Source organism: Manacus candei, unplaced genomic scaffold (genome assembly GCF_025592945.1).
Source record: "Manacus candei isolate 608988 ecotype Guabito, Panama unplaced genomic scaffold, ASM2559294v1 h1tg000095l, whole genome shotgun sequence".
Lineage (NCBI taxonomy): Eukaryota > Metazoa > Chordata > Aves > Passeriformes > Pipridae > Manacus > Manacus candei.
Genome location: NW_026138143.1, coordinates 4,504,894 through 4,522,979, shown reverse-complemented (window position 1 = coordinate 4,522,979; position 18,086 = coordinate 4,504,894). Strand labels below are relative to the sequence as shown.

At 35.3% G+C, this 18,086-nt stretch overlaps 1 protein-coding gene across 1 annotated transcript in view; it reads left to right on the top strand.

The window, feature by feature from the left end:
• The window catches only part of SEPTIN7 (septin 7), a gene marked incomplete at its 5' end in the record, with an annotated part of 63,201 nt that extends 45,667 nt beyond the window's left edge, over positions 1-17,534 (top strand). The window contains 9 exons of the mRNA XM_051768537.1: positions 1,039-1,156; positions 2,885-2,977; positions 4,162-4,258; positions 6,283-6,334; positions 7,148-7,273; positions 11,402-11,422; positions 14,178-14,313; positions 15,820-15,959; positions 16,509-17,534. Of these exons, the coding sequence (XP_051624497.1) occupies positions 1,039-1,156; positions 2,885-2,977; positions 4,162-4,258; positions 6,283-6,334; positions 7,148-7,273; positions 11,402-11,422; positions 14,178-14,313; positions 15,820-15,959; positions 16,509-16,548 (823 nt within the window). The remainder of the gene's footprint in view (positions 1-1,038; positions 1,157-2,884; positions 2,978-4,161; positions 4,259-6,282; positions 6,335-7,147; positions 7,274-11,401; positions 11,423-14,177; positions 14,314-15,819; positions 15,960-16,508) is intronic.
• Positions 17,535-18,086: the final 552 nt, after the last annotated feature.

Genomic DNA, 18,086 nt, shown 5'->3' with positions numbered 1-18,086 from the left:
TGTTTTTTTGTTTTTTTTTTTTTTTTTTAAGAAAGTAGTGGGAAAGCATATGAAGGGGAATGGATAACCAAAAAAGCACTCATAATCTAGACATGCCATTAGCATTGACTATTTAATGGAAATGTATTGGGAACTTGGGAAATTAAGTGGCAGGTAGAAAATGTTAAAATGAAGTTAAGTATGTATTCTTCAACATTTTCTTTATTCATTTTTATATGGTTTGGAGAAGCAGCTAAATTTGAGTACCAAATGAATATGGTTTTAATGTTCCTAATACTAATTTATTTTATATGAGAAATAATCTTGTTAAATCCTTTAAGTGAATCCTTTAAGCCTGACTAAACTTGCTATAATTTTGAAGTATTAATGTGTCAAAAACACTCTGGTTTTACTTCAGCAAGCAGGAAATATTGACCACTTTGATTCACGTGGATGGTGAACATACTGTCACGCACCTGCTCAACACCCATACGATGGTTGTTTTAGTTTTTATGTTATTGTCATCCACCTTAATAATTGTCTTTCTGTTTTACATAACAATTTAGAGATGAGATATTTCTACTTCATTTGTGCACAGGCCACAGAAGTTATTGTCTTCAGCAATCTAAGGTCTAAAAAAAAAAAAAATAAATCTCCCAGCCCACTCTCAAGAGGAAACACCATAATAAACATGACTTTCAGAGCATAATTCACAGCTGTAAACTCTTATCAGTCAGGCTTTAAATGGGATTATTTTCTGGCTAATGACATGAACTTTACTACTTTCATAGGAGAGGTCTTATCACCTGCTTAAATGAGTGTAATTTCAGCTAGCAGAAGTCTCGTGACTACTAGTAGTATTAACATATGACTTATTCCTCTGGTATGATACAATTTAGGGGATTTCCTGTAGTAGTTGCAGGTAGCCTTTTGACTTCCATTTAGTCATCAGTCACTCATAAATCAGTGTTTCAAGAATAGTTGTCAGGACAAATCTCATCATTTGTACATTCTTGTTTAATTAATAAAAAATTGCAAAGCTCTAATGCTGTTTTTCAGACTTAAGCCTTTGGATATAGAGTTTATGAAGCGCCTGCATGAAAAAGTGAATATCATTCCACTTATTGCCAAAGCAGACACACTTACACCTGAGGAATGCCAACAGTTTAAAAAACAGGTGAGTTGAAAAATTAATATTTACAACACAGGATAATTTATTAAGTTGATCCCTATGGAAATGGTGAGATGTAACCTACATGAAAAGTTTAAACCCTGAAGCAATGACTTGAGACAGCAAAGCCAAGTAATTTATATCTCTAGATTTAATTATAATTCTTGGTGAAATAATCTTGTTTTTGTCCTCAGGGCAAGAGGTTTCAAGTATAGTATGTTTCTTGGCAAGTGAAATAATTCACTGCTGAGATAAAAATCAGTAAGGAAGGAAAGGAGCTTTCAAGAGTTAGGTACCTAACAGAAGTTGTGTGTTAAAAAAAATGTATTTAAGAGTATGAGAGTATTATTGATTGTGTTGTGGTATTCACTTTCATGTTGATGCGCTGTATTTATTAAAGAGACCTCAGGTATTAGATGAGAATCAGTATACCTACTCAGTCTTGGGCTGTGGTAATGCATTTTAAAGATGGTGAGATAATTGTAACATTGATACAACTGATGTAGTGTCTCTGTATTTGTAGAATGTATTTGGCATCAGTGTCTGCAAGTGGCTTATGTTTTATTTTCAGCTACATGATCAGAGTAGAAGTAGATTTAAGCTTTTTAGTATTGTATGAAGAGGATGAGGAGGACCCAGAGCAGGACAAGACAAGACAGGAAGTTTGTTTTATTGAACTCTGTCCAGTCCCAGTTTAGAACACAGGTTCTGAAAAGATGTCATTAAGAGGTGTTGTGTGCAAAACTCTTGATTTAAGATTAAAAATCAGAGGACAAAATGAAAGGAAAAAATGGTGGAACACAGAATATTTCTAAATATGTAAGCAGTTTTATCATAAATTGAGGTTAAATAGGGGAGACTTCCCAAATCAAACTTTGAAAATAAGTCCTTGCATGAATTGGATACTTACGTTCTTATAAGACTGCAAACTCATGAACCAGAAATATTCCCCAGGGCTTTGCAGTGCAGCTGTCAACTAAATGGTCTGATGTTTTTCCGTTCTAAAATTCTGGAAAACTAATCATCTTGTTTTTAAAAATACCCTTCAGACAAATGAAGCAGCAAAACAGTATGGTCACTTTTTTGATGATGCTGTCAGTTTTTATTAAATTTTTGTTAATGCTTGCAAATGTTTTTCAACACAACTAACTGCTAGAGTCAGTCCATCAGTCATAAGCTCTATTAAAATAGGCAGGTGATCCTGCTTCAAGCAACTGATGCTCAGGTGTGTTAGAAACAGGAAAGGAGTGACAGGAGTAGCTATTGTGGGAACTTAAAGGGGTGAAATATGCCTGCAGTTATCTATTCAAATATTTTATATTTTGAAGGGACTCAATTGCGAAACTAGTCTGAGAACTTAAGTAGGGTTGTATTAGTTTTGCACATTCAGGTAGGATTTCCATTAGGGTAAATCTGTTGTTTGTCCCATCATAGAAAACTAGTATTAATTTTTGCTGTCTTTTTATTGGTGGATAATATTCTGTTAGCTGTGAGGCACTGACTCTGATCCTGTCTTCCCCCTGGCTTAAGAAGAGATGGTCATACTAATAACCCATTGGGGTCACCTGGTGGTGTTAAACATGTGCAAGTTTTGTAATGTAACTTAGTCATCTTAATATGAATTAACAAGGATCTTACATATCAGACATAAGGAGGGAGAATCGGATTGCAGCAAGAAACATTGAGTTACTACAGAGTATGAATTTCTCAAACAGATAACACTTTTCTTTTTAGATAATGAAAGAAATCCAAGAACACAAAATTAAAATATATGAATTTCCAGAAACAGATGATGAAGAAGAAAACAAAATTGTTAAAAAGATAAAGGTAAATTAATTTTCTTTTGAAAAACTGCTTATGGAGTGGCAAGGGGGGTTGAGTGTGAAAAGCATTCTGTCATTAATGAAGAACCCACCAGTATGTGTAGGAGATAGAAATCAAATGCAAAGCTGTCCTAAGTGTCACTGTTCCTCGGCAGGAGCAATGAATGACACTCTTAAGTCATCTAAGTCCTTTGGCTAAAATTCAGAATGAGAGTTCATTTAATGAACTCTAAAAGATCACTTTTTTAATTTCATGACTATTTGACTTTTATCTACCTACCACTTTTTTTTGGTTCTGAGCTTTGAAGGAGGCCAGGGTTGTCTTTCAGACAGAGGTGTGCGGTGGCATAGAGTATGTGCATTGCAGCTGATAGTTGTCTGATTGATATACTGAAACCTTAATGGAGATTAATGACTAAAGAAAATCAAAAGGACTGTCAGGCTGTTGAAAGGCTTCTTCTTAGTTTACTCATGTTTTTGGTTTGTTCTTTTATGTCGGAGTCCATGTTGTACATGTTTCTTGAGCCTTGCTTCTGTTTGTTCAGTAGCTTTAACAGCCTGCAAGAGCTTTTAAGTTTTTTTGTTACTGTGGGAATCACCTAGGATAGCTAAACACAAATATCACAAATGGAAGATGCCCTGGGACTAAGCCTAGAGGAGAAGAGCAGAATAAAAGCAAAGACAAAAGTCTGAAATACTTAGCTTTGTACTCTGTTCCTTTCAGCCACTTGAAGCTGCTCTTGGCTCCTTTGTTGCTTGATACACTGGAGGCATTCTCGGTTCAACTGAAAACAAGAACTTGAAGTAGTTCTTTGCCAAACCTTTGAAAACTGGATATAAGATCCAGCCAAAGTAACAGTCCTTGTAGCCAGTGGGAATGTGAATTGGTAAATAATTAACTGTGCGATTAAGTAAATAGGAAATGGTTTGCCTGTTGCTTAGCTTACTAAGTAACATTAATGTCTGTTTCTTAACTAGATTTACAGAATACAACAGTATAAGGAATTTAGAAGGGTGTGTGTGTATATATAAGTCATTAAACTAGGCAGAGGTCAGTAAACATCACTATTCTTGCACTTGGGGTTAGCTGCACAGCAGTGTTATAGCCCCAAGCTAGCTTATGTCAAATTTACACATGGGCATGCTTTCAGTATCTTTTGGCAGTAAAAGTCATACTTTATCTTGTAGGACCGTTTACCTCTTGCTGTGGTAGGTAGTAATACGATCATTGAAGTCAATGGCAAGAGAGTTAGAGGAAGGCAGTACCCATGGGGTGTTGCAGAAGGTAAGGCTTTCTTGTGATTTTTTTTTTTTTAATCCATTTAAAATTTATTAGCCATTAGTCTATATTTGAAATGTTTGAAATGCTTAATTTGAATGTTATTTGATCTGGAAATTTACTGAATATACCATTTTGTTATTCTGATAATACTGGAACAAAGTAAAGGTTTCAGCAATACATAACTTTGCAAGCAGATACCTGTTGAAGCCTCAGTGAGTAGTTATAAAACCTGTAGTGACTTAGGGCAGGTAATGATATGACTTAAATTACAACTGTTTTCTAGCTTTCTCGTGTTAATTTTTTTCATATAAAATATGTGTATTCCTTAGATTTTTCTTCCTAGAGGATACACATTATAAATATTAATTTGACCAACTCCTTTCTCATAAGTTCAGTTTAAAGTTTCTGGAAGAATTTGTTTTTTTCCTAAAACATCTGAGTCTTAATTGCTGGGGAAGGTCCCTGGTAATGAATAGAATACCTTTTTTTTATTTTATTTTATTTAGAACTTACTTTCTATTGCTATAGAGACTTGAAGATAACTGCATGTTCTTCTGGTAACCATTTCTTGTGCTTTAATGCCGTTCACATATTTCAAATGGCAAGACTTGCACCATGCTCTGCAGTGAGACAGTCACTATTAAACTGCTTCTCCATGATCATTGAATTTTTTCCTTGTGATGTGCATGTGTTGGATAAAGAGAATATTTTTCTTTTCCTCATTATTTCTGCCTTCCAAGGGCAATGGACTATAAATTGGATGCAGTGTAAAATAGACAAAAAAAGCCCCAACCAACAAGCAGTGTATGGACCAATACTTTAAAGAGAAATGCTGTAACACTTTGAAGTGCATGTCTGGCAGGAAATGAGGTTTGGCAGAAAGTAAAAACCAGCTGCACCAGAGAGGATCAAGCTTTATTTAAAGCTCTTGCGTTGGCATTTGGAGATGTACAAAATGGTGCTGCTTTTCTTTATTTTAAAACAAATCTGTTAAAGGCTTCATGTTCATGATTGTACAACTTTGGGACGGGAAGAGCTAGCCTAACTAAAAGCAACCTCTTTAAGTGGCTTTCAGTCTGTTAGCCAAGGACAGAATACTCAGAAATGATGCTTTTTTGGAAGTATGACTTCATTTACTATCTGAGTGGAATTTACCAGTTTGTAAAACCATGGAATGAAATAATGCAGGAGTGCAGATACAAGACAAACACACACAGAGTCTATGTTCTGCACTTTTCTGTGGGATTCACTGAACTTACTTGGGCTATTTGAATTCCTTCTTCCTGTTTTTTCCCTTCCTTCCCACGAAAATGTATGTCTTTACTTCAGGGACACGTTGGAAACCTGCCTTTCTTTTGTGTGCGCTTTTCTATGTTGCCTTCTCTGTCTGCACACCAGAGAGTTCTGGGGGTGCTCATTTTTCCCCACTGTCATTTCATTATCTATGAAGGAAATGCCACTCAGAATCAGCCTCTTCTACATTACTAGGGTGATAGGCACAGTGGAATAGGTGGAATCTAATGACAGCTGCCCATTCTCTCTTGATGTAGGTGCATCAAATTAAATACACAACCTTCCTTTCCTTAGTTAATGAAGAACTAAATCCACATAAAAATTAAAATGAAGACTTCTACAACTCATTTAGTGGGGAAGGTGGAAATAGATTGCATTAAGTCTGTCTTTTAAAGGGTTTTGGATATAGCTGGATCTAGACTGGGGTCTGCAGTTAGTGTCTGATCCTTACACAACTGTGCTGGCAGGGCCTCCAAAGGATCAAAAAGTTAAACTGACAAAACTATGTTTCTGTTGTGGTAGCTTATTCTGCTGTACTGACTCAGAGTACAGTTTGTCAGTATGGCTCAGGGGAGCATAGGAACTCTGCTAGTAAAATACTGTTAACACGTTTTTTCAGTAAGGAAAGGCTGGAAGTAATCTATTGTTGGAATGAATGTAGATGGATGACATCTTACCTCTATAAGGCACATATTTTGGTTGGCATCTCAACAAAAATTTACTTTCTTTTGCAGTTGAAAATGGTGAACACTGTGACTTCACAATTCTGAGGAACATGTTGATAAGGTAAGTAACTTACAGGTAACATTAACACTGTCTGGTATGTCTGAGAGCTTGGGAAGTCATATATTGGAGAAAAAAGGATTTGAGATAGTGAGTTCATGTTAATCCCCGTGTTTTTAATTGTAAACAGTATCTTACCCTTTATGATACCTTGTTTATCGACATATTTGCAAGCAGTAGTGTTGGTAAGGACTTTTTTTTTTTTGTAATAGTTCTCTTTACTTCGTGATTGCTTGTTCTTGAAAACTGTGATAAGCTATAGGAAACTGAGTTGTCTGTTAGTGCTGATGTGTGCTTAGTTGTAGTGATGTGTACTTACTTGTAGGCATTTTTCAAAATATTTGCAGTGCTGCAGTTGTCTACAGCAAGGCTGCCTGTGCTTCACTGTGTTAGGTGCCAAGTCCTATACTCACACCAGTTCACTAGGTGACATCTGCTGCAACAACTCTGAGTTTGATTATTAAGTTTTTATTTTCTCCAGGCTGACAATGGAAAATCATGAAAGGAAGCTCATGCTTGTAAATCAGTCTTTAACTTTACGTTTAGCTTTTGTAAACTTTAAAGATAGCAACTAGGAAGTTTTGGCTTGTCGTTTGCCTGACATGCTTTTTCTTACCTACTACAGTAGTAATACACAGTTTTCACATCTGTCCTGACAGCTCTAATTTGATTGTTGGAATGACAACATTGTGTGGAATGGGACTTTAATGGAGGGATGTAATTTAATTAAGTCAATCTCCAAAATGAACATGGACTGATTTTTCAGATAGTATTTTGTATTAGTGCACTAATCTGATAAATTACCCTTATTGACAGAACTCATATGCAGGACCTGAAGGATGTCACTAACAATGTACATTATGAGAACTACAGAAGCAGAAAACTGGCAGCTGTTACATACAACGGTGTTGACAACAACAAAAATAAAGGGCAGCTAACAAAGTAAGTTCCTGTTAAGGTTGTATTGCACTTTAATATTTTTACTCTGCTTTTTTGGTTGTTTGCTTTTGTGAACACATGGTGTGATTTTTGGTTTTGGGGTTTTTGGGGAGAGGTGGTGGTGGTTTTGTTTGTAAATAGCCTCCAGTCAGTTGCTTCTGTGCTGTGTGTGAACGCTGTAGGCCTCTTGTTTATTTACAATCGGGTTTTTTTTTTTCTATTTCACTAAGGTTTATGCTAGTTTAACTGAACATGTTAAATACTGGCTTTTAGTTAGATTCAGTTCTGAACAGAATCCTTACATTTACTCTTGCGGTTTTATTTCACTGGTACTTACTGCAAAGTTCTTGTGCATTAGTGTTTCTATTTTGGTTTATATGCTATATTTGGGATTATTGGGTTTTTTGCATGAATTATCCATACTCTTTGTTAGGGATGTCTTTGAGAAGAATGGGTTAATATTTGTTTGGAAACTTTGAAAATCCAGACCTGCTACTGTCATCTTTGAAATGCTGCTCTGGCTACTTATATGGCTGCTTATCATGTCAGGGAAATTATTGCAGCAGCATTATCTTTTGTGAGAAGAGTTACAGTGCAGCATTTTGGAGCTTTTTTTTTTAACTCTTGTCATTTTAATTACCTCTGACAGCAAGTTATTTGCCAACCTAATGAAGTTATTGGAAGATTTAGAAGTGGGATCTACTGTATTCTACATTGCATACTGCTGTTTAAGAACAGCTACATTCTTAAGTATTTTACCTGCTCTGCATGCACTAATTGCATCAAAGTAATTAGTTGTTAAATAATTAATAATTAGTGATATTCTTACCTTTTGTACTATATATTTTGATTGAGAAATTTGTACTTAAATAGGGTGCTATTCTTTTCAGCTAATGCTATGCAAAATTACAGCTGTTCTTCCTGAGGAAGATTCCTGAAATTAAATGGCAATATCTGCTATTTCCATTCATATGGCAGCTACAAAGCCATTTTTCACTAAAGTGTCTATTTTACACCATCTTAATGCTTTGAACGTGGCTGTGAGGGAATGGTTTAAGTGAACATGATTTAGTTTCATCTAGTGTGAGCCTACACGAGACTTCCCTGCTCAGCACTGACAAAAAATGTAATAGTTTCTGTCAGTTATATCAACTCTTCAGAAGTGTACTTGAATTTAGTAAAGTTTATCAAGTCTTTGCAAATATGTGTATCCATAACACTGTGGTTACTACTTCTTACGGTCATGTTTTTTGCCATCCTATTATCCCTCACTCATATCTCAAGGCTTCTGAGTACACAGAGCAAGTATATCAGGTGATAACGTAGTAACAGTAGTGCAGAATAGAAAATTCTCTATTTTCTTTAGGACTTCTAACTTGCTATTACTATGCTTTTTACTGTACTGTGATTTGCTATTACTGTACTGAAAAGTGAAACCTTTTTTTTCCTATTGTCATTCGGGTTATCAAAGGAAGTTGTTTAGATTTTTGTGTGTGTGTGTGTTAATACTGGGGGGGTTTTATATACCTTTCAAAATCTTTGTTTTCCTTAGACTTTTAAAAATCTGAATTTTGGTGACAACACTTTCACCGTTTTTTGTTGTGTGCCTGCTTAGATTGGTGTAGTCTGCATCTACATACTCAGTCTGGCACTGAAATAAGGACTGGTTATTCTGCATTCTTAAAAATTTTAAAATTATTTTTTATTCCTGTATTGCAGACATAGCAAGATGTTATTTTATACAAAAATCCATCTGCGAGTAGGTTGCAAAACTCTTTTTGCAATCTTCAGTCCCCCTGCCCCAGTCAGTTGCTGATAGCATTGCTGATACTTCCTTTTGAGGCAGAATATGCACAAAGAGGATCTAGAATTACTGTGTTTCTGAAGCATGCTTACCTTGCATCTCCTGCCACCTCAGATCACTGTGCTGTCCCACCTGAGTATTTCCAGGGGACCATGCTTTCTGGAACAATTTTCTCCTTTAGAAATTTGTTGCTCAGAGCATTGCAGCAGTGCAGCTCAGAGATGAATAAATACAACTGGTGCTCTTTGCTATCAATTTTTGGGTTTGGGGTTTTTTCCAAGCGAGTTTTTGCTGTTTGTTTGATTCAACCATCTGAAAGATCATAAAACCTCTTTTAAATCTGTAAGGAATATTTTGAACCTTTTTCTAGAGTTTGTTTCCTGAAACATAGAATGACTTAATAAGTAAATACATAAAATTCTTGAATGCATGTACTGGGTATGAGCCAGCTGATGCTATTCTTGTCTTGTTACATTATCCATATGTTGAGTTGCAGCAATTTTTTTAAGCTTTAACATGCTTTTTTTGGCTTCAATGCTTTTTGTGGATTTCAATCTAGAATAGTTGAAGCTGAATAGAAGGAATTTTCCTACTAACCATGCACCCCCTGAAAATTCAGGGGGATGAACAGATATTAACAGTTTATCTGTGCCTCCCCTCAGGAATTTTACGCTTGCCTGCTTGCCTTTTGAAAGTGTCTGTGTCTCAAAATGGGGCAATATTTGACTTGTCTTCTGGGAATCTGATTGTTTCATGGGAGACAGATCCTGTATCTCTGTGTGAGAATGGAGACATGCTCTGATGCTGTCTGGTGGTATTACAAGCATATGGTTAAACACAGATATAACTAACCTCTGGCTCTGGAAATTCCTAAGCAGCTGTTTATTGGAAACTGGGAGGGTAGGCATAAGAGGAGATGTACATGCAGTGGTGCTTGTAGTTTTCCAAAGGTTTCTCCTGCTGGCAGCTGTTCTGAATTGACCTTTTGTACCTTTAAAACAGCTGTATTTTTATGATCTTAATAGATCTTAGTTTTTCATGCAGCTGTTAACATATTTCTTTGAACAAAAATGCACACGTGAAAACAGATAGAAGTATGTGCTACAAGTTTTAATAATACTGTGTAGATAAATTGAAACAGGTTTTTTTCTGTACAGTTAATAATTTTATCTCTGATTTGTCTCCTTTGGTTTGGTGAAACTCTGCTGTTCTGTAAGTAACTTGTTAACCTAAGAGCAGTCCAGAGCATTTATTTTCCATGTTTATATAGGGGTTTTTGTATTTTAGGCTTGGTCTGATTTTTTTAAATTTTCAACATAATCCCAACAATTAAAAAAATAAAATAAAATGTCAGGGGTAGTCTTCACCTATGTGGATAACTTGTCTCTTTAAATTTTGTTGTAATTGTCATTTCACACGTACTATGTGATGTGAGAAAATGGCATTTGGTCTGAAATTTAAAAGTTGTAATTTGAGAAGTCTTTTTCGTTTGCTGTATGAAGCTGCTATCTTCAGTGGGTTTAAAAGTCAAGTCTTATTTTGTACATCATAAAGATGTGCCTTATCCATCTACTCATCTGTTCAATGCAGGGTAACAAATACACAATGCTCAGGTCCTTCTGACTGCTAAGCCCAGACTGCTTCTAGCTCCTTTTACCTGTATTTTTAGTGAAATGGTTCCGATGTTATAAGCCCATCTCACAGGATGGTGAGACTTAATATCAGAGCTTGTTTTTTCAGCCCTTTTTTCCCCTCCCGTGGCATCAGTGCTGCGCTGAGCCGAGGCACGCTGGGGAAGCATCCCTGTGCCCCGGGGAGGTGACTCTGCAGCCGAGCCGGCCCGAGCCGCCGCTGAGACCTCTGCTGGCCGTGCGATCCAAGTGCTCTTCCTGCTGCACCAGAACATTCCCGGGGGCTTCATACAGTGGCCTCTGCTAGCTGACAAATTCTAAATGAAGAGATAAGCCTCGAGATGGCATTGGTTTCCGAAAACTTGTGTAGAGCAAGTGGTTGTTCATGTCACTACAATATTTAAAATCACTCTAAAAACATAAATATTCTAAGGAAACTAATTCTGAAAGCATCTGCACATCAAACCTGTGTTAATATTGACATGGTGTAGTGGTTAACTGACTGAACTTTAAATAAATGTAGCAAGCTTTAACTAACAGTCTTTCCTTTTAGTATGAAAAATTTGCTTTCTGGGGAGCACATAATTAGCTTTAGGAATCTATTATTAATGAATTTACTTTTTTAATTATTGCTTTTTGTTTTTGTGGTTTTATTTAAGCATGCTAAGCTAAGCCTCTGTATTTTTTGTTTTTTAGATTTGACACAGTTGAAGGCATGTAAGTGGTCATTTAAATTTTTCCAAACAACGTAAAGACAAAAATTCTACAAACACAAAAAGGATTTAACTGTTTAATGTTTCAAATTTAAAACAGTTTCCTGTTATCCCGCTCTTGGCATTGTTTTTTTTCCCCTAGCAGTTGGTTTGTTTTTTTTTTTTCTAAAGCTCTGCTATTGTAAACTTTAGGAATTTATAAATACTTTCAGTGGCAAATATCTCTGTAAAAACCCATCCTCTTTAGAAACTTTCTGGCTAAGACTCAAGACAAATTTGGTCAAATTTCAAAAATCAGTAGAAGTGCATAAATTGTGTAATTCCACCAGTTTCTATCCATAGTTCCATCATTTTTATATAGAATTAGTGGAATTTTCTTCTTTATCTGTAAATTTACAACTTTTTATTGAATTGGGAATTTAGTAACTTAAATCTTTTCTGACTGTGATTTTGTCTTATTACTGGCTTGCAGAGGTTCCACTTGGGGCATATCTAGAATAATTTTTATCTTTTGAAGAATAACTTAGAGGGCTGTTTTAGCACACATCGTCCTAAATCAATTCAATGTTTTACATCTTTGTTTAGTGGTTTGTTTGGGTTTTTTTGCTTCAGCTCTTTTTTTTTTGGTGTTTTTGTTTGTTTGTGTGTTGGTTTGTTTTGTTTAAGTCCCTTGTATAATTTTTTTCCTGAAATACAGGGTGATATGCTTCTACCCATGTCACATACATTGGACCTAATAAAAACAGTTGTGACTGTGTTGTAAAGCTCTCAGCTGTAAATGCTTGCTTGTTAGTTCATCAAATTTTCTATGCAGACTGATTTTTTTTTTTACTGCCTTCTCAAATACAACTTGTGTGACATCCCCATTACATTAAGTTGTAAATCAAAGGACAGTTCTGCTCCCCTTTCAAGTCCAGACTGCACCAATGATTCCTCAGTATTCAGTCTACTTCCTAGATTAATTTTTGAAGAGCAGATACATTTGAGAACTTTACACTTCTAAAAGATAACAAGAGGAAAATAGTCTTGTTTTGACGGCTGCTTAGCTTCCACAAGTACTGCTATTTACCTCTTCCTTCACTTCCTTATTATTTTTCTGTATTATTCTACTTCACCTGTGTATAACCATTAATTTTTTCCTGGAAAAGATTGCTAGCACTGGCCTTTTGAAGGACTAAAGTAAAAATTAGTCTGAGGATCAGACTAATTCAGTGCTGTATATTGTACAGCATCTAACTCATAAGTCCAGGCTTCGCAAATATTAGTTCAGATTCTGTTTAATTTTATTTTTTTAATGGAAATGCCATTTTCGTCCTCCTCACCCCCACCAATTTTTAACTTTAAAATACTGATGTTTGAGAAAGAAATTGTATGGGCTCGACTTGATATGGCATTGCTTACTTTCACTGTATGGCTAGTTGGTGAAAATGGGTGAGCAGAAAGGATGAAATGAGCCAATAATAGTCAAACTAAATCTTGACTATGCTTGATATGAAACTTCCATTCCTTTAAGAATGAGTCGCAAATTCTGAATCAAAAAAGATATTGCTAATTATGTTTCAGTCCTCACTGGAAATTAGTCAAAACTTTTCTCCCTTTAAAATGCCTTTTCTCCACGATTTGAATCAGAACAGGGATTTTTTTGTTTATTTTGTTGGTTTGTTGGGTTTTTTTAAGAAATGAAAACAAAAATCTTATTTTTAATAGGGCTTAGGCTTGCCACCTACATTTACAATTTGCTGGTCTGACTGACTTTTGCATACATTACAGTAGATATCGTCTGCTGTTTGATTGTAACAGTTCTAAATATATTCAGTTCTTCATTTTTACCAACACAGTAGTTAAAACTTTGCCATTTTAAGCTGTACATACTCAAAACTGAAACAAGAGGCCAGTGATTTGTTTTGATTGCTCTTTGTTGAACAGCATAGTCTTACAAGACTCTATGTAGCAATCGTCACTAGATCATAATCATCCTGTTTTATTCAGTACTTAATGTGAAACTTGCTATTTAAAACCCATATCACCATAACATGGATAGCAGGCTTATACAGCTTTCAAAATTCAGTAGAATCCAGAAAGTAGTTACCATAAAGTGTATGGAAAAATTAAAAATAATGTACATTATTTTTATGCATAAAGTTTATTAGTAGCTTTTTAAAGGAAAATCTTCCAACTAACACTTGGGTAAAATACTGATGTTCAGTTGCCCAAACCTTTTTCATGAAGCTGATACCTCTTCAAAACCATGACCACAGTATTCAACATAATTGTAGTGTTAACTTACTCTTGGGCTCACTTGGAACAGTGAAGATTTAGAGAGAAAATGGGACTTTAGTCTGCAGTCCTCTTAAATTTTTTATTATGTCCATTAATTTTTGTATATATTTGAATGGGAAAGAACAAGACGCCTGAAGATCACTTGGAAGATGCTAATTTTTGTTGTTCTTGTTGTAATATTGATTTCCTCTATTCCCATCACCAGGTGGTTCTACAGATAGAAAGTCAAGAGTTTCTATTAACTTAGATGTAATGTGAATCAAATGTGGTGGAGGAAAGGATACTGTATGAGATGTCTTTTTGTGTAAAGCTTAATTAAACAGTTAATAATGCAAATTGAATTTAAACTAGCAGTGCCTACACCGACGTATTTATGTTAATGCTTCAGCATTTTTATCTTGCTTTTTCCAGATACCCTAATGTAACAGACAGGGAAAAAAGTTCTTATTCACTAACTCCTTCTTCTGGATTTATGGCAGGAGCCCATTGGCACAGATGGAGGAGGAAAGGAGGGAGCATGTAGCCAAAATGAAAAAAATGGAAATGGAAATGGAGCAGGTGTTTGAGATGAAAGTCAAAGAAAAAGTTCAGAAACTGAAGGACTCTGAAGCTGAGGTAATCAAAATGTCTTAAACCCCAATATGCGTGAGGCTGTACAAGTGTAGAGATAGCACGTTTTACCAAGACTTTCCAACATAATTCATTCCATAGTTGGATTTTATGGGTAAAGACAAACAACACAATTTTTCTTTCTCAGCTTGTTATCTTTGCTGAAATGGTGTAAACCTGAACTTAAAATATAATTTTAATGTTCACATGCATTCTATTTTTATTTTCACAGTCATAGTATGTTAAAATACTCTTTAACTTTCTTACCTTCTTCTTCTCCTCCCTTTTCTTTGAAATATTTTGGGACTATTTTATTCCATGTGATTTTAAAAAGTCTTGAGACTTTTAGGGCTTACATAAGCTAATGTAGTAATGATCACTTGCTGTGCATATTGCAAAAGCATTTCAGGAATTGGATATGATATTTATAAGGCATTATTTAAATGAGAATTACTAGGCTAAGGAAGAGTCAGGGCTATGTTTTTATTACTGTTCTGGTTATCATTTGAACAAATTTAATGGATATTTAATTTCTGTCATCTTCAGGTGAAGTCCTCACAGTGAAGCTTTTTTTACAGATTTCAAGGGACCCTGAAAGATCTTTTCAAGGGACTATTATAAGTAGAAGTTTAAGTAAAACTAATTTCCTAATTTTTGAGAAAGCAGCTTCTCACAAGAATCCTAATAGAGAAGTTCAGAACTGCTGAAGTTCCTAAAGAAAGTTTGACTCTACATTTGAGGAAAAGTGAGGAAACTTGGAAGAGTAGTTGAAATGCTTGGCAGCCTAGGTACTGTAAGGAGCCAAGGCATACTGGATCAGAGGGGAAAAAAAATCAATCTAATTTTTTTTTCTCCTTTTTTTTTTGAGAACTAAATAGATAAGGATATAAATGCTAAGATACACCAGTCAGCAATTTAAGGATTTTAAAGCTAGATATTTTATCTGGGTCATGGTTTTTGTAGTAACTGGATTTATCCTTCCTCAATTTCTGTCTCAAATCTTTCTGAACCTATTTATACTTCTGGCCTCCACACTGTCCTTGTTATATGAAAAACAAACAAAAATATTTCTGGTTTTCATGTACTATCTCATGACTTTTTGACTGAGTGTATCCTGTGATACCAATTTTTAAATGTCCATGCAATTCATTCCTTTTTTTTTCCTTCACTATTCATGGCTTCATAAACTTCTGTTGTATTTATCTAAATGTAGAAAATTAGGCAATAGACACTGCTGAGTATAAAGCATGTAAAAAAAAATGTAGAAAAGGAAATATGTTTTGGGGTATTTTCTGTTAACTATAAAATGAAGCTACGGGATTAACACTCTTTTGATTTCTGTTATTGGCAGTACCTATGACCTTAGAGTTTTTAGTCTGAGTCACTTTCTCTGAAGAAAAAATATACTGCATTTTCTTGCATTTATAAATATAGTTGCTGATCTTTGTTATTGCAGCTCCAAAAGTCGCAGTGTTTGCTGCACCTAATGACTCTGTTCATTGCTTCCTATAGCTGCAGCGACGCCATGAACAAATGAAAAAGAATTTGGAGGCACAACACAAAGAATTAGAGGAAAAGCGTCGCCAGTTTGAGGACGAGAAAGCAAACTGGGAAGCTCAACAACGTATTTTGGAACAACAGAATTCTTCCAGGTAAATTGGAGTCTTGTCCTGCAGTTGAAAGTAAAAGTTCTGTAGCTTTCTGCTAAAAGGCAGTTTCTGAGATAATAATGGTCCATGGCCATTGACCACTGCGGAAGTGTCACTTAAAAGCCAAGAAAAATCATGAGCTGCTTTAGCTACAAAGGAGCATATATCAGCAGTATTGGGAAGACTTTTAGCTTCTAAAGCAGATTTTAATCTGCAAAAACGTTATCCACACACAACTATATCTATGTAAAAAAAAAAAAGTCTATATTTGAAAGCTACATTGCATCAGACTTCTCAGGGATGCAGAATTAAAGTTTTGAGAATTAAAATGTTTAATTCCTCTAGTCCTTGGGAGGGAAAATCTGGTGATCACTGCATTGCTTGACTCACACAGTGCAAGGACTGTGTACATAACAAGGTTCACACGTTGTGTTGCAACCAATTAAGCTTTATAAAATGCATGTTTTAAAAGTTGACTATTAGTAATTTTAAAAAAATCAGAACATGCATGCATTATTTAATAAACTTTTTTTTTTTTAAATGTCATTTTAGAACCTTGGAAAAGAATAAGAAGAAAGGGAAGATATTTTAAATGCATCATTTTGACCACCAGTTATGTATTAGTTGCCAATATGCCAGCCTGGACATCAGTGTTTGTTGGATCCGTTTGACCAATTTTGCACCAGTTGTATCCATAGTAATGGATTTAACAGCATGACAAATTTTTGTTAATTTTGATGGAGAATGAGATGCCTTGAATTGTCTAGGGTGTTGTGTACTTGGAAAAATAACAGCTCTAAGTACCTTTTTTAACTTTTTTTTTTTTCAACAGGTGTCATTTTAATGCAAAAGAAAACATTTTACTGTTGTACAATCATGTTCTGGTGGTTTAACGGTTTACAGGATATTAAAAAATGCAGGACTCTAGACGGTTTTTAGTGAGGATAAATTGCCATAATATGATGCAAACAATGCTTCTCTATTATTATTATTATACATGAATTCCATTCAGTGCAGCATATACAATAATGTAATTTAGTCTAACACAGTTGACCCTATTTTTGACACTTCCATTGTTTAAAAGGACACATGGAAAAACAGAAGTTGTAAGCTTACAGTGCACCTAAGCTTTTTATAACAACCCTTTTATGTTTTGGATTCTTTAAATATATGCTATTCTCATTTAGTAACTTCTTTAGCCAGAAGGATCTCATTACTGCTTCATTTTTTGTAATAACATTTAATTTAGATATTTTTCCATATATTGGCCCTCCTAAATAGAATATAGCTTCTTTCATATGGTAGGAACCAGTGAGTAAAACTTTCCTTTAACTCCCTTTTTACATTTTATGGTAAGTAGCAGGAAAACGCATTTATAGGTCATTTCTAGGCAAAATTGTGGAGTTAACTACCAACCTGTTTCTACCTGTGTGCAGTCTTTCTTTATTTTACTAGAAATGGGAAAATGGCCTCGAGAAAAAAAATCACCATTTTGCATTTAGCTGTATTCATATACTGCATTTCTGTATTTTTGTTTGTATTGTAAAAAGTTACATAATAAACAATGTTGTGATGTAACATGCTGCTGCGTCAGAAATTTTAACGGACTTGAACAGCTGAATACTTCCCTGGGAAACGTTTGAACTTTCTCTCTTCTGTCTGGACTTGGCTGACCCGTGTCTTTGATTCGTCTGAGGAATTACTTAAATGTGTAGAAAACCCCGTTTCCGTGGCCATGCTCTGACTTGGCAGAACACGTGTATCTGTCATGCCCAGGAGAGGGCACCAAGCGTCGGCAAACCCCGCGCTGTGTCCCACCGGCTCCCCTTCTGGCAGTCCTGCTTTTCACACTGTCTTTTACGGCTTCTGCAAGCATTTATGAGGATCTGGTGAGGTGGGTGTGTAACAACACATTTGCAGCCTCTTCGGGTTAACTGTATCAATTCTGATAAATGCAATAGCTAGGAAGTTGATAGTTAAAATACACCCTGTAAGTTGTTAAAAAGTTGACGGGGATTTCTTATGTCTCTGCCTATGGAATAATGAAGAATGTCTAATTTTTTTCAGATGTCCCTTGTGTTATCCCTGCTGTCAGTTTGTTTCTGCTCATTTTTATTTTACCTGAGTTAT